Source organism: Carassius auratus, chromosome 27 (genome assembly GCF_003368295.1).
Source record: "Carassius auratus strain Wakin chromosome 27, ASM336829v1, whole genome shotgun sequence".
In the NCBI taxonomy this organism is placed as follows: Eukaryota; Metazoa; Chordata; class Actinopteri; order Cypriniformes; family Cyprinidae; genus Carassius; species Carassius auratus.
Genome location: NC_039269.1, coordinates 6481594 through 6509005, shown reverse-complemented (window position 1 = coordinate 6509005; position 27412 = coordinate 6481594). Strand labels below are relative to the sequence as shown.

Genomic DNA, 27412 nt, shown 5'->3' with positions numbered 1-27412 from the left:
CTCATGGGGTCACAAACTTTCGCCAGGCTTGCATGTTTCATGTATCAAACCCAAGGCATGCCTTGCCCCCTGAGGGCACACCCAACAAGGAGTGGTGCCTCTTCGTGGGCACTGGCCCAAGGCACCTATGTCAGTATGTTCTAATTTTATATATTCCCTGATTGATGCTCTTGAGTCAAACCTGACGCTCTGGTCTCTGAGCCATCCGGCTGCACAGTTGTTCATGCCAGAGTGAAACGCCGCCCACAGCTGCTCAGGGGTCGCGACCTCAGCCGAGTTCTCCTCACACGCACGAACAGCCTCGGGGAACGACAGCGAATAATGCTCCGTGGGAGAACGGTAGTGAAACACCACACCTGAAAACACACGGAAACATGAACATCAGAAAAACTAGAGGTCAGAACTGTTTATTATATTTTAATGACTTCTGTATATAGAACCCTTTTTTGTTTGTACACAGCTCACAAAAGAAGCATCACATAATGTAAATAAATTTTTCCCAGAAGAAGAATATGTGAATAACTCAATTTTGACAAAGATGTCAGATATAAGATATATATTTTTTTATATATTTTTTTATTTCTTTAATTTTCACTTATTACATTTTTTTCAAATTACAATAAATTATGATAAAGCTCAACATCGTCTCTTAGTTTCATTTGTGTAGATTACAAAAATTATTATTAAAATGTATATTGTTAATATATACTATATTTTATTAATTTCAGAAAAACTAATGTATGCGCTTCTGTAATTTTTTGTTATTTTTTAAAGATTAAAAAAAATATATTTCTACACAGAATAATTTTAATTTCAGTTTTATTAATTTACTTCAGCTTAAAATTAATTTCATCTCTAATTTTCTTAGAATTTTACAAATTCAAATGTATGTTTTTTTATCTAACATTTCTATTTAATTTTATTTCAACTTTGTTCAGTTACCAAACATATAGCTGATAGTTTTGGTTAATAAAAACAACACTGTTTGAAAGACCACGATTTATCTTGAAATGTGTGACACTACAAAATAAGTACAAAAAAGTCCAGGAAAAGTGCAATAATCAAATATTAAATCATCAAGTGTCATTATTCAGTTAAATTAAATTTAGTCTTGGTTCACAATATTAAAAGGACAGGTGTCTGTGACAGTCTGTCATAGAGCAAGAGGAATAAACACAGTCCCGCGGAACAAATCATTGTTAACTACATAGACCATGATCCTTTGCGCTGTGTCGTCACAACAACCGTTGTTAAGCCAATAGGATTGCACGCTGTCCAATGTCCACACAAGCTCACAGCAAGCCAGCATGGCCGACAGCGATACTTGTAAGAATGAAAACAACAAAACTGAAGTTGAGATGGTACCAGCCCCGGCAGCTCTTAAATCAGATGTCTGGAAACATTTTGGTTTCGCCGTGTCAAAAAAACGCAAAAGGAGAGAAGGTGGACAGACAATGGACTATGTGCAAACACTGCCACAGTAAACTGCGATACAACACAGGAAACACAAGCAACATGAGTCAGTTTGGGGATCACGAATCATTTGAATCAGTTCGGGAGTTCGTAGCGGGTTCGCGAATCATTTGAGTCAGTTCGGGAGTTCAAAGCGGGTTCGCGAATCATTTGAGTCAGTTTGGGGATCGCAAATCATTTGAATCAGTTCGGGAGTTCGTAGCGGGTTCGCGCATCATTTGAATCAGTTTGGGAGTTCGTAGCAGGTTCGTGAATCATTTGAGTCAGTTTGGGGATCGCGAATCATTTGAATCAGTTCGGGAGTTCGTAGCGGGTTCGCGAATCATTTGAGTCAGTTCGGGAGTTCGTAGCAGGTTCGTGAATCATTTGAGTCAGTTTGGGAGTTCAAAGCGGGTTCGCGAATCATTTGAGTCAGTTTGGGGATCGCGAATCATTTGAATCAGTTCGGGAGATCGGAGCGGGACCGCGAATCATTTGAATCAGTTCAGGAGATCGGAGCGGGACCGCGAATCATTAGAGTCAGTTTGGGGATCGCAAATCATTTGAATCAGTTCGGGAGTTCGTAGCGGGTTCGCGAATCATTTGAGTCAGTTCGGGAGTTCGTAGCAGGTTCGTGAATCATTTGAGTCAGTTTGGGAGTTCAAAGCGGGTTCGCGAATCATTTGAGTCAGTTTGGGGATCGCGAATCATTTGAATCAGTTCGGGAGATCGGAGCGGGACCGCGAATCATTTGAATCAGTTCAGGAGATCGGAGCGGGACCGCGAATCATTAGAGTCAGTTTGGGGATCGCAAATCATTTGAATCAGTTCGGGAGTTCGTAGCGGGTTCGCGAATCATTTGAGTCAGTTCGGGAGTTCGTAGCAAGTTCGTGAATCATTTGAGTCAGTTTGGGAGTTCAAAGCGGGTTCGCGAATCATTTGAGTCAGTTTGGGGATCGCGAATCATTTGAATCAGTTCGGGAGATCGGAGCGGGACCGCGAATCATTTGAATCAGTTCAGGAGATCGGAGCGGGACCGCGAATCATTAGAGTCAGTTTGGGGATCGCAAATCATTTGAATCAGTTCGGGAGTTCGTAGCGGGTTCGCGAATCATTTGAGTCAGTTCGGGAGTTCGTAGCAAGTTCGTGAATCATTTGAGTCAGTTTGGGAGTTCAAAGCGGGTTCGCGAATCATTTGAGTCAGTTTGGGGATCGCGAATCATTTGAATCAGTTCGGGAGATCGGAGCGGGATCGCGAATCATTTGAGTCAGTTTGGGAATTCGGAGAGGAAAAGAAAGTTTCTAAAGAAAAACTTGAACACTAGCTAAAGGATAGTTCAGTGTTTTTCAGAAGGCTTTTTGCCAGACTATTTAAGACTGTTTTTTTTAGACTGAAGTTTAAGTTATGTTCCTAAATACCAGTTTTAAATGGCTGCTTTTATTTGCCTTGCACATTTAAACCTGACTTAACTTGATCTTTGTTTGAACTTAAAGGGAATTCCCTATTGTTTACGATTGTTCTAGTTGCTTCTTAACTTAAACATTGCACAGAAGAATCAGTTATGCAACCAAATATTACGATACAGAATATTGATGTTCCTGACTACAACTTGCACTTTAAAAGCACTATGTGATCAGCGTTTTATGTTGTCATGGATCCATAAATACAACAATAAATTGCCTGTTGACTGGCAAAAGCAGAATAAATGTCAGTATTCTTTCGCTATTATCATCACAAACACTATCGTGAGCTATTTAACAATACCGTGAGCTTTTCCAAATTGTATCGTACCGTGAGATTTTGATATCGTTACATCCCTAAGTATGTAGAACATTTGAGATGATTTATCTTCGGTTTACTGTAATTTCCCTCTTAAGGTGTCACCTGTTTTCCTCACAATTCACACAGCCCTCGTTCGCTGGTAATCAATCTCACTGCTCTAATTAAAGAGTTACGGCCAATTAAGTAGTTAATGAGAGCCTGAGATGAAAATGCAAATAAAGCTGAGCTTAAGTTAGACGGGAAATGAAGGAAAGAGCTGAAATGGATCTGATATTGACAGTCTGAGAGAGTAATTAATTCACAGCAGACTCCTGGACTCAGTGTTTATCTGAAAACTGCTGTTCTGGGATCAGATATGCTCACGATAATATTAACTTGCTCACTGGGGGGTTTACAGACTAATACATTGAGCTGTAATTTTCTCTTAATTGAACTGAGAGAACGTACAACATTATAACTGCAGTCATTCTCCATGAAGCTGAAGATTAAAACAATGTCCACGGTCAAAAGTGCTGTATTAATAAAACATCACACTATTGTTTTATAAATATTATACAATTATTTTAAAAACACCAACATATTATACATTAGTATACAAAATATAATTTCATAATTTATTAAAATATAATTGTAATTTTAATTGAAGAAAAATTCAAACTGTTAATTTCAGATCTAGATTTGTTCACAATGTCAGGGCAGTGTTACTTAAATATTATTTATAAACCATTATATTATTTATAAATATTTTACAATTTTTTTTACACTTTTCATTTAAATTTTAGTTTAGGTTTTAAAAAAATTTATATGTTCTGTTGTCATTTTTAGTTATTTTATTTTTAGATTTAATTTACATTTGTTTTTTATTTTTTAGTTTCCAATTACATTTTTAATCTGATATTTATATTTTAACTAATTTCAAATTTATTTCAATTAACAATATCTAGTATTTTCTATTAGGAAAAGTATATTAACATGGGATTTTGAATATTAAATCAGCACCCATTCCTAAAAAACATTATAAATTAAAATTCTTAATTTCAAGCTATTATTTACAATTCAGTATTAATTATATACGATTACAGTATTAATTAATATTTTCAAATTAGCTTTTATTTTTAAATGTTCAGTTTTCCTTTTCACTTTAAAGTTAATGCTTTAATAATTCCAATGCCCTTTTGAAATTTTTAGTACTAATTTAGAAATTTTCCTACATATTTTAAACTCAGTGCTATTAATTTTAGTACTGCAGTTTAAACTTATTTTAGTTAATTCATAACTTTCTTCCAAAAATTTTCATCTAATATTTATATTTTAGTTTATTTCAGTCAACAAAAATCTGTGTAATGTTATAAAATATTTAATAAATCTAGGAAGAATACAGTAACCACATCTTTAAGTCTTTAAATCAGATTTATTATTAAATCAGCTCCTGTTCATAATCTCTTAATTTCTAGTTACTTTTTCTTACAATTTTAGAGAGATAACACTATTTGAAAATCAGCTAAAAAAAAAGCCAAAAATGCCCTTAAAGTTTTCAAAATGAAGTTCTTAGCAATGCATATTACTAATCAAAAATTAAGGTTGATATATTTATGATAGGAAATTTACAAAATATCTTCATGGAACATGATCTTTATTTAATATCCTAATGATTTTTGGCATAAAAGAAATATGTGTAATTTCAATGTTTTTTTTTTGGCTATTGCTACCAATATACATGTTATACTTAAGCAGCTGAAAAAACAGTAAATAATCCTCACCCGTGACCTCCAGGTTGACCGTATCCTGCTCATAATTTTCTCCCAGAGCGACGTGGCACCGGAAGCTCCCGGAGTCGTTGGAGCGGAGCTGGGAAAGCACCAGCGAGGCATTGAGCGGATCGGCCGAGTATCCGGGCAGACTGACCCGACCCACGTATGCCCGGTGCACCCTGACCACCCCGTCCCGAGCCGACAGCACCGTGTGCTCCAGCGCTCCTGCGCCGCGGCTCCAGCGGATGAAGGGCCCGTGTCCCGGGATCAGGACGGATGGCAGGGTGAACACACACGGGAGAAGAGCGGAGCCGGATAACGGGCGTCGCAGGGGAAGATGGGTCACTCTTCTGACCGTCGCCGGAGTCTCGGCTCGAGTAAGTCCTGAGAGAACAAACTGAGTCAGGTTTAAAGGTGACGTGTGCAGTGCTCTGGTGACTCTGGGTAAAGCGATACTCCACCCCAAAATTTTGTCATCAATCACTTATGAAATAAAAGTAAAAGCTCCATTAGTCTTCTACCCTTTAATGTTAAAGAGTCAATAATTACCTACAACCAGGGCTTGACATTAACTGTTTTGTTCACTAGCTAGTGGTTTTCCAAAGTTACTAGCCACGCAGCATTTTAACTAGCCGAATTTTTGTTGTTGTGAAATTACCTGCTAATATTTACTTCAACTAGATTTACAACCCTTTTAAATGTAAAACCACTGTTAGCTCTGATAAGGTTGTGTGTAAAGCTCCTTTTAAAATAAAACCATGTATTAAGATAAAAACATAAAACAGTAACTTCTTATTGCATAATAAAAGTGGTGCATGGTGCATTTTTTTGGTTTTAGTCCCCGTTTGGTTTAGATGATGTCAACTGATGAGAAAAGTAGGTGTTTGAGATATTATATTCTGATGAAAGTTTATGAAGGCAAATGTTTCGTTCCATAGAACACGAGTGTGAATTAAGAAAGCGAACGCAACCCTTTTTTATAAATCCAAGAAAAGAGAGCGAGCCACTGTAAATCTGTACATGCAACACCATTATTAAGTCAATGCTAGAAAACAACCCATTTTATTTTATACTCCAGGTTATTTGTTTCAACCTCTTTCATTCCTCAGCCTTTAAAACTGTGTTTACAGTAAAACAGTCAATTGATTTTAAACAGGATTTCAAATGTGAAGCTTGTATTTTTGTTAAAGTGAAACCTGATAGTCTCGGAACAAGTTAAAATGTATCATATTTTTTAAAAGTTCGGCGCATTAAATTGATTAAAAGTGACTCTAAAGACATTTATAATTTTAGAAATTATTTATCTTTCAAATAAATGTGGTTCTTTATATTCATCTGTGAATCCTGAAAAAATAAAATGCATCAGTTTCCACAAAATTATTTGTCAGCTAAAGTGTTTTCAACATTGATAATAATGTTTCTTGAGCAGTAAATCATCATATTTTCATGATTTCTGAAGATCATGTGACACTGAAGACTGGAGGAATGATGCTGAAAATACAGCGGAGCATCACAAAAATAAATTACAGCTTAACAGATATCCACATAAAAAACAGCTAATTAAAATAACAATAATATTTCACAATTTACTGAACTTAACTGTGATGAACTTCCTGCTAGGCTTGCGTTGTAAGTGCATTACTGTAAAATCATTTCCCACTGGTTCTTACACACAGATGCCGTCCACAGATATGCAAATGCAGGAATATTGCTTTATAAGTGAGAAGGGACGATGAACGGACGATCTAATCTCCCAAATCCATGCTCTTCGCTCAACTATGCATAACGAGAAACGCAGATAAAATCAATTGCAATTCTCCGTTCCACATGGATTTAGGGATGAGTGTATATCCCAGCATTTGAATAAAGATACAAGTGATAAAAGCTCAAATCTGCATTTAGATGGTCTCCATTCACCCCCCACGGCTTTGTCTTTGCGTAAAAACCAAGTCATTTTCCTTCGTAATGAGACGTAACTCAAACACACACGGCTGAATTACACCAAAACACAGAAGAAACCCAAAGAAATCATAAAGAAAACAAAGTCCATTTTGTCCTTAAATTATTAATGTTGATTATAATTACTGTTTTTCTGTGTTTTCATAAAAATATAAAATAGTATAAAATAAAAAGCAGTTAAACAAATGCTTAAAATATGAAAATACCATTTACATTTTATATTATCCTTGTCATTTTTTATACTTTTATATATTGTATATTAGTCATGATATATCATCATGTTTTTATCTATATAATGGCATTCATATTTTTACTTTTTTACTATTTATACAAAATTATATATGAGTATTTTAAAGAATAATGATAATATCAGAATTTTTCTCAAATTAACTGAGAGGTTACATTTTTAATATTTTCTATAAACAATATACATTATTATATTATGTAGTTTTTATATCTAAGATTAAAAAAATCATGAAATTACATGCATTTACAGTACATGCATATAAGCATATACTGCATATATTTTATGCATTTATCTATGCATTTATTTTAATTTTTATAATTTTTTTAAATTTGGATTTTAATCTTAATTTCAGGGTAAAAATATGTTGTTACAATATAGCAAACATGAGAATACAGCACAATCACATTTACACACGTCACACAATCAATCCCACCAGTGGCTTTCATAAATAAGATGCCATTGGACACAGTGGGTAATACACACACACTCTCTCTCTCTCTCTCACACACACACACACACAAACACACACTCACACACACTCCCATCCAACTCACAGAGGGGGGTTACAGATGAATGTATTAAGTGAATAACCTTTCCAGCTCCAAACACACACACACACACACACACACAGCACCTGCAGTAGTTTACACCTCTCAGCCTCACCATCATAACCATGGCAACCGCTTCCAGCAGCAGTAACCAGGAGCGACGGGAGGACGGGGGTTTGATGCTCGGCTCGATGCGCTAAATCTGATTCCAGTCACAAGCGTCCAAACAACACAAAGCCCTGCTGATCCGCCTCACAGGACCAACACTGATCCAAAACACAGGCAGCAGAAGCAAGCCGCCTACTAAGACGCCTTGTTAGGGCTAAAATCACATTACTCCAGAAATGCATGTGTATTGTGAGAAAGGCAATGCCAGAATCAGTGTGGTTATTATTAACTTAAACTAAAATTAAAGATGCTAAAAAATGTAATTAATAGCAATCATGCTAAAATATATTTATTTTGAGCATTGTTCAATACTTGAAGGCTAAATTTCAAAACTGTTCACACATTCAGCGTGTACTGAAGTCTATGTGGAACTGTGCATGCATTTTACATTGCTTTCAGACAAAATGCATGCAATGTCCACAAATCCCAAAAATTGAACTAAACATAATTAAAGCTACATTTTTTTTTTTTAATGAAAATAATTAATAAAAAAGGACAAAAGAGCATAATAAACTGACTAAAATGTAAAACTTAGCCATGGCAAATAACTGAAAATACAATTAATTCAAGCTGAAGTACTAAAATTTAAATAAAATACAAAATAAATTAAAGTTAAAAAAAAAAAAAAAAGACTAAATGGATAAAATAACAAAATTACAAATCAGAAATAGCTGAAACTGAAAAAAAGTTTTAAGTGCTAAAACAAACGAAACTAAAATGGAAAAATTTAATTAATAAATAAATAAAAATACATTCATAAAAGCTGCTAAAAGAACAAAAGCGCATGACAAAACAACAAAAACTTAGAAATGTTTATTTGGCAACTAACTTAAAATAAAAATAAGTTGAAGTACTCAATTTAAAACTGAAATAAATATAATTTAAAGATAAATGAAAATATATTTGATTAAAAACTAATAAAAAGGACAAATTAACATTAAAAAAATGACTAAATGGCAATTAACTGAAATAAAATGTTACGTTTAAGCATCAAGCTTACTAAAATGAAAGCGGAAATAAATATAAAGCAAAATATATATAATGGATAAAAGCATATACAATTTGTAAAACTAAAAAAAAAAAAGTATTAATAAATACTAAACCATATAAATGATACTAAAATATCACTTCCCTGAATGCTTCAGATGCAGGATAAAGAAAAAAATGTAGATTTAAAAAAAACTTGCGAATTAGCATCAATAGAAACTAGTCATTTTACCCAGTTCTTGCATGTTCTGTACATTTCCCACATGAAGCGCTGTATAAATCAGTTCTGAGGTTCAGTTACAGTCAGGATGCTGTCTGCATTTGGTCTCTGTGTGTGTGAGAGAAAAAGTGTTTTTGTGAGCAGATGTGGCACTTTATTGCAAAGGAGGGAAATAATTAAATTCCCCCTGTGCTCTTTCATTTCTCAGATACACTTTCATGGCAATCTGACTTTCTTTTTCAATCAGACTGATGTAGACGTGTGTGTGTGTGTGTGTGTGTGTGTGTGTAACCAATCCTCTGTTCTTCAACAATCTGGTAAAGCTGAGACCTGTAGGTTCCTTTAGCAGTAGAGCTGTAGGTGCTTTTAGCAATTTGTAGCAAATTTTAGCAATAGAAACAACACAGTGCATTGCAAAAACTTTTTTGAAAGAATTGCCCCAAACTTGCAGGTGTCTTTCTTCTGTTGAACACAGAAGAAGATATTTAGAAGAATGTTTCTGGTCTCCATTGATTTTTATAGAAATGTTGTCCATATTATGGAGGTGAATGGGGACCAGGAATTATTTTGTTACAGACATACTCCTATCAAAACATCATCTTTGTGTGAAGAAAGAAACTCATTCAGGTCTGGAAAAACATGACGGGGAGTAAATGACAGAATGAAAAATTTTTTAGGTGAACTACTCCTTTAAGACAAAATTGAAAAATAATTATATTTCTGTAAAGAATCTTACAAAATATTTCAAGAAATGCACAAAAGAATATGAACGAAATGAATGAAAGCTTAATATGAAAATTAAATAAACAAAGATTTATAAAAGTGACAAGCATTTATTACTGGATGTATAATTATTATATATTGGATGAACTGGTCTTTATGTTTTTATTTTTTATTACTATTGAAAAATAATCCACTAGACTAAATAAATAATCTAAATAAATTTGAGAATTTTACTGAATCTTTTCTTTTCTCTCAAATTCAAATCATTCTATTTAAGAAATATTTTTCACAATTATTTCTAATTTAGAAAATATTATGTAAAACAAATATAAATTTATTTGCAGCAATTGTTATGCATGTGTTTTACAATCTTTAAATTAAATAGTGTAATGCATTTATAAATACGAACTAATGTGTACCCATAGACCATAAAACCAGTGCCATCCACAAATGCATATTACTAATGAAAAATTAAGTTTTGATATATTAACAGTTGGATATTTACAAAATATCTTCATGGAACAAGATCTTTACTTTACATCCTAATGATTTTTGGCATAAAAGAGAAATCTATAATTTTGACTCGCTATTGCTACAAATATACCTCAGTGACGTAATCTGCTTTTGTGCTCCAGTGCCACAAATCACCTTATTGTAAAGAGTTAACAAAATTGTATTCATAAAATTTTGTTCATACAATGAAAATCTATGTTTTTTCCCCCCTCCAAATATTTTTTTTCTTACACAGGTACTAAGAAAGTCACACAAATTTACTGCTTTAAGTTAGCAGTTTTTACATTAAACCAGTCGCCTGTCAGTGACCAGCAGCTTTGTGTCTGTCGTATATTTCGAGGTCCGTTCTAAAGAGGGCAGGTCTGAGTGTTCAGGGGGCATTAATCGTCTTGACAGGAGGGAGTGATTTCCCATCATCCCTCAAAGCAGCCACCCATCGCTAAAGAGACTAATGAAAGAGCCTCTGACTGAAGCTGCCAGTGAAAACATTTGGACTATAGAGCATTCTGCAGTCGCTCACACACACACACACACACACACACACACACACACACACACACACTCAGACACACACACTCAGACACACACAAGCACACACATGCATATAAGCTGCTTTGTAACTGAAATAAGTTATTATTTTTCGAAATTACAAATGCTATTTTAACAGGAAAAAGTGTTAATTTACAAAAAGAAATATACACTATATATATATATATATATATATATATATATAATTCTTTTCTGTAAAAACAGCATTTGTAATTTGTTTATATGTAATAATATGTTTATATATATATATATATATATATATATATATATATATATATATATATATATATATTTATATAAAATACAGGAAACTAGATGTCAATCAAATATAAAATGCATCTGAGTTGACATTATTTTGATTTGTGCTTACCTCAAAGTGCAATAATTCTGTTGAAATGTAAAAAGAAATTCTGAAGTGACTAATAATTGCAATTATAATTTGGAGCAAAACAACTGTGAATATGGATTTAACAATTACCATGAAGTGCAACTAAACAGCTAAAATATGACTGAATGTCCACAGTTTTCATTAAATGTCCAACTAAAATATTAATCTCGGGTATACAGTAAATAACGTTTTGTTTTCTTAAATTTCGTCATCATCAAGAAAAAGTTTTTCTTTTGTATTCAAACAGATGAAATAAGGAACAGGTTTGGAATTTTACAAGCAGAAGTACCAGAAAAACAATGAGTCGAAACCTTCGGGAACCATTGATATTGTAGTTATTAGCTTCACAACATGCTAACATCAGATGTCTTTTTAGGATGCCATGTCATGTTGCTCTTTCCAGCTGTTACTGAATGCAAGAACATGCCCTGTGTGAACCGCCCCGTACGCATGAGTCCCCGTTTTGCTTCAGATGTTTTTAAGAGAGAACGAGTGAACCAGAACTCACCACATTCTGCTGAGAACACAAGCAGAAGCGCAAGAACCTGGACCCCAGCAGCGCCGACACACACCATCCTGTGAAGAGAACAGGACAAAGAGAAGGTGAAAACCATGAGATTCATAATAGACAAACAATACTGGCTGTGTTTCAACTTCAATAGCTATACAAAGAGAAATTAAGTGTGCACTAAGAAAGTAGTGCAGCATTGGGACATACTGCACTGCGATGCATACTATAGTAGTTCAGCTGTTCATATAATAGCATAATAAAGGTAAACAGACAACTATACAGGTTATAACGTGGGTTTAGGACCAAGATCATGTATTAACAAAGTCAGTTCTTGCTTTAAAGCAATATTTAAAATGTACTAAATGTAGGACTCTATGATTTCCACAATCCGGACAGAATCCATTAATAAAAACAGAATGTGGAATGTCATGGAATTTTAGAACAACAAATCAAAAGAAGTTCAGTGCACTTAAATCAAGTGACGATATGGACACTAGTTAATATATATTATTAATATTACTAAGTTAATTTAAAAATAGTCTTTTTTTTTATTACCAGAAAAAAATAAAAAAATTATTTCATAGGACCCTACACATTAATTTACACTTGTAATACATTTCTGTTAAATTGTATATTTAATGATAAAATGCTTTTTGGTTAACAAAATTTGATTTAACAATAAAAAAATAAAATAAAAAATCACACAAAATCCAGCGAAAATATAATAGGAAAAAAACCTGAATCTGGAGAGAAAAAATTTATTCAATAGGGCTTTAAAATTGTGGTTGCAATCAAACACACCCAGACCTTTCCTGCATTTACACCCTAACGCAGGGTCACAAGAGGCTGAGAGATCAGGAGGGTGTGAATTTGGTGCCAGCCCACAGGATGTGTGAGATGATTTCTAGCCCTCTATACATTATGCATGCTGCGAGGACTCGCTCCTTGATCTCACTCGACTGGCACCAGCATCCCGACACTCAGCTTAATGCTCACAGACGCTCTGCCAACAGCACCTCCACTGAGAAACATGGAGAGAGAAGGAGAGACGCCAGCATTTAAGAGCCAAACCGCACCAGAGACAGCCAGAGAGAGAGAGAGAAAGACACAAATAAAAGGGACGGAAGACTTATTTACAGGCATGGGAAGGTCGTGCACCGGCTCGGCTCCAGTATTGTAATGTCAGAGGAGTTTGTGAGCAAGCTAGCAGCTATTCTCTGTACTGTGAATGCAAACTTGCTGACGCTCCAGGCGTTTAGCATTTCAATTCCTGAAGGATTCGGCAGCGCTTTTGTCAGAGGTGATTTAACTTACATCGGTTAGCTGTGCTATTCATAGCGGTAACTAGAGACACAGCTGAGGCCGAATCATGAGCGGGACTTTAACAAACTGAAAAACTGCAGCATTTATTATAAGCAAACGCAAAAAAAAGGCTTTGTGTTTATGGGATGTATGAAAGCCGTCCCGTAGCCCACGGCTGTTTGATGCAGACTGCACACTAAAACAACAAGCACACAGCTTTTCTCATCAGCCCGACTGCAAACTACAAGTGAGGAAGAACTAATAACTCCATTTCTGGACTAAATTGCCAACATAAGACCAAAATCTGGCATGAAAACAGTGAAGTAGTATTACAGTAAATAAAAAACGAATTAAAGAATAAACGGAGCAATTCCAATAGGGTCCTCACACTGCAGAGCTTGGGCCCTAAACATAGCTAAAATAAAAGTACTTAAAAATGTAATTATTTTATAACTGACCAAATTTAACAATAAGGACATTTATAATGTTGCAAATTTTTTTACATTTCAAAACGCTTTCGAACCATACATTCTCTTTTCAAAAAAAAAGAAAAAAGCATAAAAGATACTGTAACTAGTGTAAAAACGACGTATTTTTCACAACAAAATGAGGCACAAGGACTCCTGGAAATACAACGAACATAAATCTCAGCAACTATTCTCAGAAACTCCAGTACATCCAAAATTGTTACAAAGAAACTCAATTAACACATTGAATTAAATGTGAAATTGTATTTTGTTGTAAAACACACGAATAATGTTGGTTTTTGATATTCAAAACTATATATATAAAAAAAAACATTTAAAGATGCAACTAGTGTAACTTGAGCAAAAGAAATAAGTGATAAAAAAACATATTCCACAAAATATGAGGTACAAGGACTTCTGGAAATACCATTGAACATTGGCTCAAATGAATCAGTGAGTTTCATCCAAATGTGTCGCTTTACTAAAATAAATCAGACCGATTATAAAGGAGATCGTGTTTTATTACTGATCAGCTCGCTCTGTGCAACACAATGTGACATAATCAGCAAAAGCTACACAGCTTCTTAAGTAAAGCAGCTTGTTTCTGGAGAAGCTGCATTTTTCACAGATAAGCTACTGTCACACTGACAAATGTTCGTAGGGCTGTTACTTTTAGTTAACAGCCTTTCCAGCACTAGTGTGTTAGATAGATTCGGTTTAGAAAGAACAACAGATCTGAAATCTGATAATATACGCACTATGGGAGGATTTGGCTGAAGATGTAAACAGCAAACGCAAACATTTCTCCTCCAATGATCTGAGCTGCTCTCAACATTCATTTTAAAGCTGTACACTCTTACTGGATGACAAATACTTAACTTGTTTGTTTTATCTTTTAGTTTCTACTATAAGAGTTTAAGAAAAAGATTCAATATGAAAGCACAATATCTGAGCAATAAAACAACATGAAATGATAATGACGTCTGACTGACAGCTTGCAAAACAAGCTATATGTCAGACTGGCTGAGATATGCTGCGATATTTGTCTGAAATGTCAGTCGAGTCACTTTATGTGATTATAAACACAAGCTTGAGCTTTCTTTTCTTTGAGAGACTTCAGCTGCATCTTAAGCAGAAGAAAGGGAAGTTTAAAAATAATTCAGAGTGAATGAAATGAATATAATGAACATTTTAAATGTTCCAAATTATTTCTATTTTAAATAAATGCTGTTCTTTTCGACTTTCTATGCATCAAAGAAGCGTGAAAAATAAAATTAATCACAGTTTCCCCAGATGAAGACTGGAGTAATGATGCTGAAAAAACAGATTTGATCACAAAAATAAATTACATTTTAAAATATTATCACACAGAAACAACTGTTTTAAGATAGTCTGCCAAACTTCAAGATTTATGATTAACTATTCCCATAATGGTCAATCTGATCTAGTGTCGTAAATGCAAACCAAAATCCAGTGGTTTTTTTTTTTTTTGTATCATTGAGATACTTTTAAAGTTTATATTTACATTTTATATTTCACTTCAAATGTAGTTGAAGCTTTAGTAATTTCCCTGTGTGTTGTCATTTATAGTTATGGTTTCCTAAAAAAGTGTCTAATTTTCATTCTTTTTTAATTCAGTTTTAGTTAATTTAGTTTAGTACTTAGTTTGTTTAGCCCTAAATGAAAGTTTAAGTAATATTTTTTTTTCTCAATACTAAAAAAAGTAATAATTAAAAAAAACTGAAATAAAATAAAATAAAATCATTAGATGGAAAATATTTAATTTTAAAAACTTTAATGAAAATTTGAAATGCTGCTTTAGCAACTAACTGAAATAAAATAAGTCTGAGATAAAGTGCTAAAACTGAAAATAAATCTAAAGCTTAATAGAATAAAAAATGAATAAAAGACAATAGCCTATAACCAAATTATTTCAACAATTCAACAATAAAATTAAAATTTTCCATAATTCAAAATATTAAAGAATACTTTAATAATAAATAATACTAAAGTACTAAAATATACTCAAACTAAAAAATGTTGAATAGAAATGTGTAAACAACTAAAATTAATCAAAATAACTTCAACATAACAAACCTTAAACTTAAGCTAAAATGAAAACAAAATATAAAAACAAATTCCGTAATGTTACATACGTACATAATAAAACAACTGGTTCAATAAATGTGCATTATTTTATCCAATATTTGTGGTTACAGTGTATTTGCAATCATATTAAATTACTGCATTCCTAGTCAACACAGCTTGTTGCTAAGTGATAGATGCAAATATGCAACAACAACAACAACAACACCATAAATACAAACATTGCAATTTGTTAAGCAGTGCATTTTAATACATATATGATCATTGCATCCTCAGCATTGCAACGATGCTATATGTGTGCTGTCTGTGTAGACTTAGATTCATGATGTTCCACTCTATACAGACAGTATGCAGTAAGACGACTCACTAGGGTGCTCACTGTGCACAGATTCACAGACGGGTCAGAAAGTGTGTAACTCTAATGGACTCCTGTAGCTCATCAGCACATCTGAGAGAAGATAATGAGAGATAATGAGCATTAATGAGCCTTTCGCTGCACTCCAATGCCTCTTCAGATTCAAAGAGGGACGAGACATTAAAACAACAAACAGCCTTGAACACAACACACAACTCTCAGGAGGCTTCAGAGCTCAACAGAAACTCTACAGACGGGAACTGAAGCCTCCTGGCACAACATCACTTGCTGCATATGAAAAAAAATATTATTTGGAGCTGTTATTAAAGCAGCTTATACACACAACATTTTAAGTTTGAGGTCAGTGTTTTTTTGTTCAATAATTAACACTGTTATTGAGGAAGGATGCATTAAATCCATCGAAAGTGACAGCAAAGATATTTATAATGTTACAAAAGGTTCCTATTTCAAATAAATGCTGATCTTTTCAACTTTCTGTTCAGAAAAAATATCCTGAAAAATAAAGTGTGTCTCAGTTTCCACAAAAAAATTAAGCGACTAAAATAGAAAACATCAGAAATGTTTTGATATATCAGCTTATTAGAATGATTTCTGATGGATCATGTGACACTAATGATGCTGGAAATTCAGCTGCACATCACAGAAATAAATTGCATTTTATGATAAACTCCCACAGAAAACAGCTTTCTTGAATTATAATAACATTTCTGATTTTTACTGTTTTTCCCGTATTTTTTATCAAATAAATGCAGCCTTGGTGAACAGAAGAGTCTTTGTTCAAAAACATTTTATACTAACCCCAAACTACAAAAATATATCTACAATTTATATCAATAAACCACACATTATTTTTTGCAAAAAATAAAATATATATTTTAACCACTTCACACATATAAAATCTGTTTTCCTGAAAATAATGATCAATGTAGGACCTCAGCTACATATTTAAATGAGCACAATTCGACAGCAAGGTTCAAAATATCACATAAATCCAAATCTATGCAAGGCATATAAACACACACACACACACACACACTAACACTTGTAGACACTGTTAGATTTCATGGAGATGTGGGTGTATGACTTCATTCATATGAGCTGGCATTATAGAAAAGAGATCAGAAATCATAAACAAACTCCAGCTTTCAGATGAGTTTGAGTTTTAAAGAGATGATCTGTTGCAACTAAACCCACGATTAAATACAATCTCCAGACACGTGCATGTACACAAACACACTGCTTCTCATTCCTCTGTGTTTCTCACATATTACAGTGCTTCTCATCCCACACACACACACACACACACACACCAGAATGAAGCAGCTCTCCTATTCAAACCGGTTTAAATCTAATATGGTTCTGGAGCAGCGCTGACATTAACATGCAGGAAAGTCTGTGGAAGTCACAACCACCCACAGCAAAGACGAGCCACACGTCTCTGTAATATCTGCTCCAGACAGCGATGAGATCTAACGGAGAGATCTTCAAATCAACTGATGATCTCAGCTGCTCTGCATTCGTTTTAATACTCTCAACTCTTCCTGGAGGATAGGGATCATTGTTATTTCTCCTGATGTGTGTTTACTCACACTTACATCTGAGTCTCATTCATCAAGAGGAGTCATACAAACACACACAGGTCAAAGGTCAAACCATGATCAATGCTCACACTGTATGTCACAACTGAGCTGAGATCTTTTGTTGTGAAACAGCAAGTAAACTCATATCAAATGATATGCATCAATATACCACAATTAGCCTAAATTTGATTCTGTTTAAATTTATTATTGCTTTCATAAAATACCAATAAAGTGCTTTGAAATAAGACATTTTGAATTCAGTGTTGTTACAGTTTCAGTTGTAACATTATTTAAAAATATCTGTAATTGTTATTGTTATTTTTTTAAGCAGTGTTGACAATATTAATGATTATTTGATTATTAAAAACAACAACTTTGTTGTCTCTTTTCTTTAATCTTTCCTATGTATTTGAACAATGCTAGAAACTTCCTGTGTCTATTTGTCTCATCAATCTCTTGATGTATTCCCCAATTGTAAGTCACTCTGGATAAAGTGTCCGCTACATGAATAAATGTAAATATAAAAGTAATATTGAATTATTTGAATTGTTAATTTTGTTTTTAATGATTTTGCTTGTTTTTCTTAAATGCATGCTTTAGGATATTAATCCACAACAATAGATCCTACATCACAAAGCAATTAGTAAAATAACATTTATAGACAAAATTCTTATAAACATAAACTTTCTACACATGCAAACAAATGCAACTCAACCTTTTTTTTTTTTTTTGCATGGGACACATGCATGTTTTGCACCCTTAAAGCATCTGTATACACATAAATACACCCTCACATGAAATGAAGCACAGTTTTTCTCTCAACTGGTGCCAATTCAACACAGAAAACTGTGTCAGGCGTCTTTACAGAAAAACAAACAGATCAAAGTCTTGCCAGTGGCTATCAGCGCTTCATGGCCTATTACTGTAGGACTTTAGAACAGCTGAGCACAAAACCCAAAGACAAGAATCATCTCTAAATGAGAAGAGACATGAAATAATGAAGCTTCAGGCCAGAGGCTTGTCAGCCGGTTAGCTCAGAGAGAGACAGAGAGACGGACTGATGGTAAGACAGACTTCTGACAGGCTAACGATCGTTATTCACACTGATAATAACTAACAAAAATAGCTTCACATAGCCAGCGGTCTTGAGCGGAAAATCTGGCTGCAAACTCTCCGGCAATGCGAGTGTTAACCGGCCGTCTGGTTGCCATGGTTACTCCGGAATACTGGGAGACACAAACTAACCATGGAGGGAAAAAAAACGCTTCATTGTGTTTTTGCATATGGATGTCTGTTCACACTCGATGGTGGTGAGACTCGGCGTTTAACACATTTCTGTTGCAGCTTTTAAAGGTCTGCAGAAAAACAAACACATTATTCCATACCATAAATGTTGGAAAATATACTATTTTCTCAAATAAATATTCACAATAGTTCTTATAGGAATTATAACTGTAACATTATTCATCAAAATATATATATTTTTATAATTAATAAATATTATTATTAAAATAAGTCGTTATTATTTTTTATTTGACTATTACCGATTATTTTAATTTATTTATTCTCTTATTTTAAAAATAAAAACTGGCACTAAAATTATGTGCATTTTAAATGCATGTAAAAACAGCGTTTTATATGGGAAAGAACTATAAGGTCCAATATAATTGTTGATTTGATTGTTATTAATTATTTGAATTCATTTTAAATAAAGAAAAACTAACATTAAAAACAAAAACAAAAAATTATGCATGTTTAAAAAAAAATACAAAATGTTTTTTTTTATAATTTCTATTTATATTATTAGGGTAAGATTATTATATTGTTATATATTTTTTAATTTTATTGAATATTATCATTAAAAATAAATGATTATTGTTTTTTATTTGACCAGTTATTTTAATTTATTTTCATTAGTAATTTTAAATGAAGAATAAGTGGCATAAAAATTATGCATTTTAAAAAATAAATGGTTTTACAGGGAAAACAACTGTAATGTTATTAGTACAAATATTGTTTTCATTATTCAATATTACAAATAAGTGACTTATTTCTAATTTATCATTTTAATTTCTTTTAAATAAAGAGTTAACATTAAAAACTATATGAATTTGAAAAAAAAATGTTTTAGAAGGGAAAATATATTTTTTTATTATTATTACATAATATTATTAAAAATAAGTTTCCATTATTTGTATCAATTATGTGAATTCATTTTCCAATAATTTATTTAAATAATTAATTTCAAATAATTTAATACATTTTAAATAAGGAACAACTGGCACTAAAAATGATACATTAAAGATGCAAAAAATAATAGACACTATTTTTTTCTATTCGATCTGACCCTTTTTTATTCATGCAAACTAATATATTCAGGCTGATTTAGTTATTATCAATCATTTGGAATAGAACAGGTGAATGTACATGTTAACCAACAAAACAATTGTACAGTGATAATTTCGAAATTGCTTCTTTATAATTTTAATGATCAAATTTGCACTGTAATTGCAGGAGAGAAACATGTCACTGTGGTGTAAAACACAAATCCTGTCACATTGTATCAAGCCAAACACGCTAAAAGGTGCTTCATATCAGCGTCTGTCTGAGAAAACAGATGATAAACACAAAGAAATGGAGAGCCTTCCTTTGTTTGACTGTTTCTCTCTCTCTCTCTCTCTCTCTCTCTCTCTCTCTCTCTCTTTCTTTAACTGCCCATTACACGTCTATTGAGGACGGCCGAGGGGGGCTGGGAAAGACCTCCTGCAGACCCACGGCGCGACAGAAGATGTACAATTAAAGAGAGAGATGCTGGAGAATAATAGCAGGTTTCTTTTCCTGTGAGAGGGGTATTTACATTAGTGAAAGGCTTTCAAATTGCAAGTTAAAGACCTCCAAGGATAATGATTTGTTTCAGTGCAATGCTTTTCCCTGACCCAAGATCTCTGGCTTTGAGGACATTTACATCATCCTCAACTAAAAATAACAATTATATTATTATTTTCTAAAGATGATGCAAAAAACAAGTCATTCTGAAAAAAGAAAAAAAATCACACATTTTGTTCTGGTTTTATGCAAGTCAAATATGTTTAGAGTACATTAGATTACATCAACATCAAGTTTCAACCATGCAAATCCCACCATAAAGGCCTGAATAATAGCAATAGTGATGCTTGACTTAGCAAACATTAAACACAATAAACATCAGTCTCAGCTCAGCAAATAATAGTAATGAAGATCTGACATGTAAATTTACTGTATGTTATTCATGCAAATACATTAGCAAGACAAAAGCATTACAGAAGCCCCAGGAACAGTCATTAATATTCCCACAAACACATTGTCTGAGTGTAAACAGTGTCTGGAGCAGGATTTAGTCATGAGACAGCAGTGAGTGAATCAGGAGCTGTCCAGTGCTGAAACACACTCACAAAACATTACTTAAAATAAAACATAGAAATTGTTAGATTTTGCTAGATTTGGCTGAACACTATTTTGGGTGGCTCAGCAAAATACTAGATTTCTCTTAAACATAACATAACATAAGTAAGCTTGACCAAAGTCCTTGTGGGGAGAAGAAATTGTTGAAGGTAGCAGTTCTTCAGCAGTGATTTTGTCTGTGAGATCAGACCTTTATACCTGGTAACAAACGTGCTACAAACAATACAACAACACCCCAATGATAGTGTAACCTCATGATGACCTTATAGGATTTCTACCATGGAGAACCTGTGATGCATTGACCTAATGAGCTAATTACATGGGCCATTTGGGCCACACTTTTGTAAACTGTTTGAGCTGATTGCATCTGAGACACAGTCACAATGTAAATGCATCTGACTAAAGATACACACAATCTTATTTTTTACATGCATTAAAAATAGTTTACAAGCATTAAAAAGACTGAAGAAGCTAAACAAGGAGGATTCAAAGACTGACACTAAATTAGCTTATGAAAATATATGCATTATGTACTAGATGTATAAAAATAATTAATGCATAGGATTTTATAGAGAATGTTTTAATTATGGTGGGAGTTTTACCAGCTCTTGTGCTGCATGCATGCTTATGATGAACACGACAAAAATATGGTTTATGTAGCACTTACATATGATATGCGTGAATAAAACTCTTGCTGCTCATAAAAAGCAGTTTCTCCTAGACGATAAAGAGGTTAAAGGGAGGCCAATGGAGCCGTTTGCTGAAGTCTCCTGCTCTCAAATGCTCCTCCTCTAGAGCTGTGCATTAGCTCAACTGTGTTTTAAACTCTTGACCAAATTCTGCCTTAAAATGCTGCCTGACTCATTCGTTTTCTGCTTGTAGTTTCTGGACAAAAATCTGAGACAAACCCAACTTTTAAATGAAGTTTGCATCAGAATCAGTCTGAGTAATACACATTTCCTCTTAAATGTTTTTTTGCAGCTATGCAGTTGCCAGGGCATTGCTACATTATGCAGTAGTTAGGTTGATATGTGTGGTTTCCAGTGCATTGCTATATAGTTGCAAGTGCATTGTGGGTAGTTGCCAGGGTTTTTCAATGCAGTTGTTAGGATGTTGTGGGCAGTTGTGTGTGGCTTCTAATGAGTTGCTATGCAGTTTCTAGTGCACTGTCAGGGATTGCCACATCGTTATAAATTTTTTGTAGTAAACATGTTCATCAGTTCAGCAGGCATTAATGCCTCACATATCTTCTTAAAAATGTAACAAAATCTTCCAAATAGAGTTTCACACCCTGAAATAATTTTTAAATGTGCATTTCACATAACATTTTTACAAAGCTACAATTTACTTATGTTACACTCAAAACTGCTCTTTTTTTTACATCAAATGAATGAATAAAATGGCCTTGAAGCTAATAAAAGTATCTCATTCAGGTTGCATTCATTCATACTTAAGATGCATGGTTGAATCCAATAACAAATAACATCCGAAATTAAACCTTGAGCAGCATTTTGTGTTTTTTTTTTTTTTTTTGCTGTTGTTGTTTTTTGTTTGTTTTTGTGCAGCCTGTCCTCTTTTGCTTTTACAGTAAGGAAAAAGCAGCGTGAACATTCTTTAAAACATCTCCTTTTGTGTTCAGCAAAAGAAAAGAAACTCAAATGGATTAAGAGCACATGAGGGTGGATTCATCTCTTCAGGAGTGTATGTATGCATAATAAAATAACCACCAAATAAAGTTGAAAGGTTCTAAAAGAGCCGTGTTTCTTTCGGCATGTGTCTGGCGGGCTTCCAGAGACCCTCCCGTGAACTCACACACATCCAGACACAATTAATTCTGCATGAGACTGAAGAAGCGTGTCTTGTGTTCCTGAGGCGCTTGTATGTTTGCACACAAGGTTACAAGTGTTTGTTTCTCAGATTTTTACCTTTTCTGAAACAAATGCATTTTTTGAATATTTGCTTGCACACCACTATCAAGATGTTTAGTTGCAAATGTATGTGCATGTGTGGTTCAGTTTAGTTATGTTGAACCTCATCTACGTTCTACTGCAGAGAGTAGCAGTATAAACCAACCGATACAGCAAAGATTTTAAACTCAGACTAGCAGCGTGCTATTTAAAAAAACATCACGTCCACATCACTTCATTTGCTGCTGATCCATGAAGATGAAGGACTTCACGCACATACACTGAAGGCAAACGCTGAGAACCATGTCTTAAACACTTCTACGCTCAATAACCAACCGATACAGAACAAAGAAAAATTCACAATGAAGCTATGAATTTTAGACACTTTAGGTAAAATCATATATATTACAATACAGAAAACCATTCAAAAATGTACATAATTATTATTATCATTTTCTATTGATTTTTAAATTAAAATCAATATACTGCAAATGCTTCCCAACACATATTGTAAACCACAATGATTTGTTAAATATTTAAAAATTTAAAATATATTTTTAAAAATTGCATACTGTCTCATAATGCTGCAACATCATAATCTAAATGGCATCTTGGTGCAGAATTCTATTTATCCTTTCTTTCTTTTAATTTTGGAGTGAAACATGATCTATATTGATATGGACTGAATAGACCATGGCCTCAGAAAATGTTTTCAATGCTCACATAGACACTGTGTGTGTAAGAGAGTGTCATAAAGTGGTTATAATGGGGAATAAGAGCCTCTGATATTGAGTTGAGCTGCTTTTTGACCAGACTGGTTCTTAAGGAGAACAAAGAGATAGAAACCATTGTCTTTGTTATAACTTCAATTATATGCACAGGCTTAATTTTTATTATCATGCCAATAAAGCTGCTTTGAAATTGGATTCTGATTATGTGTTAGTAAAAGAAAGAGGGATTCGTTCTGCATCGATCAGATTTGTGATCTATACATATCACCTGATTTCTCTGACCTGTTCACCCTCTGTTCCCTTCACCCCTAAAACACCATCTCATTATCATACTCCAATAAATCCAACACCATTAATCCTCTTATTTTCACCCTAACCTCTCATCATCCCTGTAGACCCGTGATTAAACCCAAAAACCGCAAATTGCAGACGATCCCAGAGGAAATGCTGATGGAGAATCCCGGCAGCTGTCTGAGTGGCCCGTGATAATGATGTCACAGCACCGCGGTCAGTGTGTCGTACAGGTCTGAAGAGCCTCTACACGGTCGGTGGGGTTGTGAAGATGAATGACGGGATGAATAATAAATGCCTGCAGCTGCTGGAGACTTTTTGATCTCCAGCAACTTCAGTACAGCTGCCACAGGGAACGAGATCTTAGTGTACACCTCTCGTCGAGAACCGCAGCTGCCTGTCGAGCACACTTACTAATGCACACCGACACTGATATCTCTCTTCTGCTACAAAGGAGCAGCGAGAGCATTCATAAGCTGATATTTACAGCAGTACCCTGTTCGTATGTACAAGCCAACGGCTTCAGGAATCAGCAGATCAGAGCAGGAACTATTTCTGATTTGATTTGACTCTTAAAAACATTACAACACAAAGCATGTTTTTAAGTAAGATTTTTATGGTGAATCACTGCTTGCATTCTTCAGTATCTTTATTGCAATGGTGGGATTTTGACATTTATTTTATTCTGTTCTGCACTTCTCTTCTGCTCTACTGTACTATTTTTATTACATTTATATTCATGCATTTAGCAGATGCTTTAATCCAAGGTAACTTGGCAAAATAAGAAGCATCTTATGCACTGATTTGAACTTAAATACTTGCATGCAATCTTTTTGCAGCATCTTGCAATGCACAGAGCATACATCTTTTGCATTGATTTCCTTTGTCCAATATCTTGTGACTTGCAATGTTAGTGGGATTTCTTATAATAACTTTTACTGCATTATTTATCTGTCAACTCTCTTCTGCATTTCACTTCTGCTCTAGCTTGTGTACTAATCAATCTTATGGCATTTATGCATTTAGTAGAAGCTTTGATCCAAAACAACCTGCAAATCAACGTCTCATAGTGTGATTTTAACTTGCATGCAATATTTGTGCAGTCTCTTTCAACTTGCAATGCAGTGGTGAGTTTTTGGCATTTTCTAGTACTTCGACTGAACCATTATATATTTCTGTGTTTTTACTGTGTTTCAGTTCTTATTTCATTTTATTTAAATGGTTATATGTATGCATTTAGAAGGTGCTTATCCAAAGAGTCTCACAAATAAGAAAATCTCTTATACTATGATTTTAATTTAATATTTACATGCATTCTTTGTTTAATATCTTGCAACTTGCAATGCAGTAGATGGATGCTTTTATGCAAAGCAACCTGCAAAAAGAAATATCTTATACTATGATTAACTTAAGAAAATATTTACATGCATTCTATGCATTCTTTGTTTTATTTTGCCATTACCTAAAACTTTTACTGCATTGTTCTATATTATGCATACTATTATGGCTATTTTAATAAAATGCTTACAATGTTCTATCTTTTCTTGAATAAAACCCTCTGCAGCATTAAACGTAAATATATACAACATCAATCAGGATTTCTTGTGACTTATTCAGATGTCTAAAGTATTTCCAAAAATCTCCCACAAAGACGATGCACTAACATTCACTACCATTGCACATTTGTGCAGATGCTGAAACAGAACCAGATTTTCATATTCAGACAATCAAATCACAAAAAATTACATGCTGCTCAAACGATCTGGATGCGATTACAGACATCTAGACGGTTAAATCGGATTTGAAAGATCCACTAAATCAGACATCCATCCACCAAAACCTCTACTGCTACATTAATCCGCAACTAACAGTTAATGAAAAGGTTTCCTTTTTACCCGGAGTCGTTCTCGTTGTCAGAGCTGAGAGCACGAGTCCACACCGGCCGACCGACTGAAGATCAGCTGAGAACCGGTGCCTCTGGCGGAGAAAGAGCCGAGCCGAGCCGAGCCGAGCCGAGCCGAACTGAGCCGAGTCTGCTGGAACTTCAGTCACGTGAAATTAAATGAACTACACGAAAGAAGCTGTGATTGCTCTCGAACAGTTTCTGACGTTAAAGCAATGACAAGCACCGGCTCATCCGCGGAGAAACGGGCACAAGAGAGACGCGCAGATTATCCCCGGTCTCTCCGCAGCGGAGCCTCCGTCTACTGAGAGATCAGAAACAAAAGCGTGTGCTGGAGAAGAAGAGAGGAGCACAGCCCTCCACAAAACCCCCTCCCGGACCTGAGAGAGAGAGAGAGAGAGCCATACCGATCCTCTTTAATATTAATATTTAATATGCCCCTTTATATATATATATATATATATATATATATATATATATATATATATATATAGGTGCTGGTCATATAATTAGAATATCATCAAAAAGTTGATTTATTTCACTTATTCCGTTCAAAAAGTGAAACTTGAATATTACATTCATTTATTACACACAGACGGATATATTTCAAATGTTTATTTCTTTTAATTTTGATGATTATAACTTACAACTAAGAAAAATCCCAGAAAATTTGAATATTGTGAAAAGATTCAATATTGAAGACACCTGGTGCCAGACTCTAATCAGCTAATTATCTCAAAACACCTGCAAAGGCCTTTAAATGGTCTCTCAGTCTAGTTCTGTAGGATACACAATCATGGGGAAGACTGCTGACCTGACAGTTGTCCAAAAGACAACCAATTACACCTTGAACAAATAGGGCAAGACACAAAAGGTAATTGCAAAAGAGGCTGGCTGTTCACAGAAGCACATTAATAGAGAGGAAAACATGTGGTAGAAAAAGTATATAAGCAATAGGGATAACCGCACCCTGGAGAGGATTGTGAAACAAAACCCATTCAAAAATGTGGGGGAGACTCACAAAGAGTGGACGGCAGCTGGAGCCAGTGCTTCAAGAACCACTACACACAGACGTGTGCAAGACATGGGTTTCAGCTTCACATTCCCTGTGTCAAGCCACTCTTGAACAACAGACAGCGTCAGAAGAGTCTTGATTCAAAAAGGACTGGACTGCTGCTGAGTGGTCCACAGTTATGTTCTCTGATGAAAGTACATTTTGCATTTCCTTTGGATATCAGGGTCCCAGAGTCTGGAGGAAGAGAGGAGAGGCACACAATCCATGTTGCTTGAGCTCCAGTGTAAAGTTTCCACAGTCAGTGATGGTTTGGGGTCCATGTCATCTGCTGGTGTTGGTCCACTGTGTGTGTGTGTTGGTCCACTCTGAGGTCAAAGGTCAACACAGTGTATAACAGGAAGTTTTAGAGCACTTCATGCTTCCTGCTGCTGACCAACTTTATGGAGATGCAGATTTCATTTTCCAACAGGACTTGGCCCCAGCACACAGTGCCA

At 34.4% G+C, this 27412-nt stretch overlaps 1 protein-coding gene across 1 annotated transcript in view; it reads right to left on the bottom strand.

Annotated features, from left to right (window-relative positions):
- Positions 1 to 26215, bottom strand: part of ncana (neurocan a) — a 51387-nt gene extending 25172 nt beyond the window's left edge. The window contains exons 1-4 of the mRNA XM_026205461.1: positions 25896 to 26215; positions 11797 to 11864; positions 4996 to 5370; positions 182 to 356 (exon numbers count right to left, since the gene is read on the bottom strand). Of these exons, the coding sequence (XP_026061246.1) occupies positions 182 to 356; positions 4996 to 5370; positions 11797 to 11863 (617 nt within the window). The 5' untranslated portion in view covers position 11864; positions 25896 to 26215. The remainder of the gene's footprint in view (positions 1 to 181; positions 357 to 4995; positions 5371 to 11796; positions 11865 to 25895) is intronic.
- Between the last annotated feature and the right edge of the window lie 1197 nt (positions 26216 to 27412).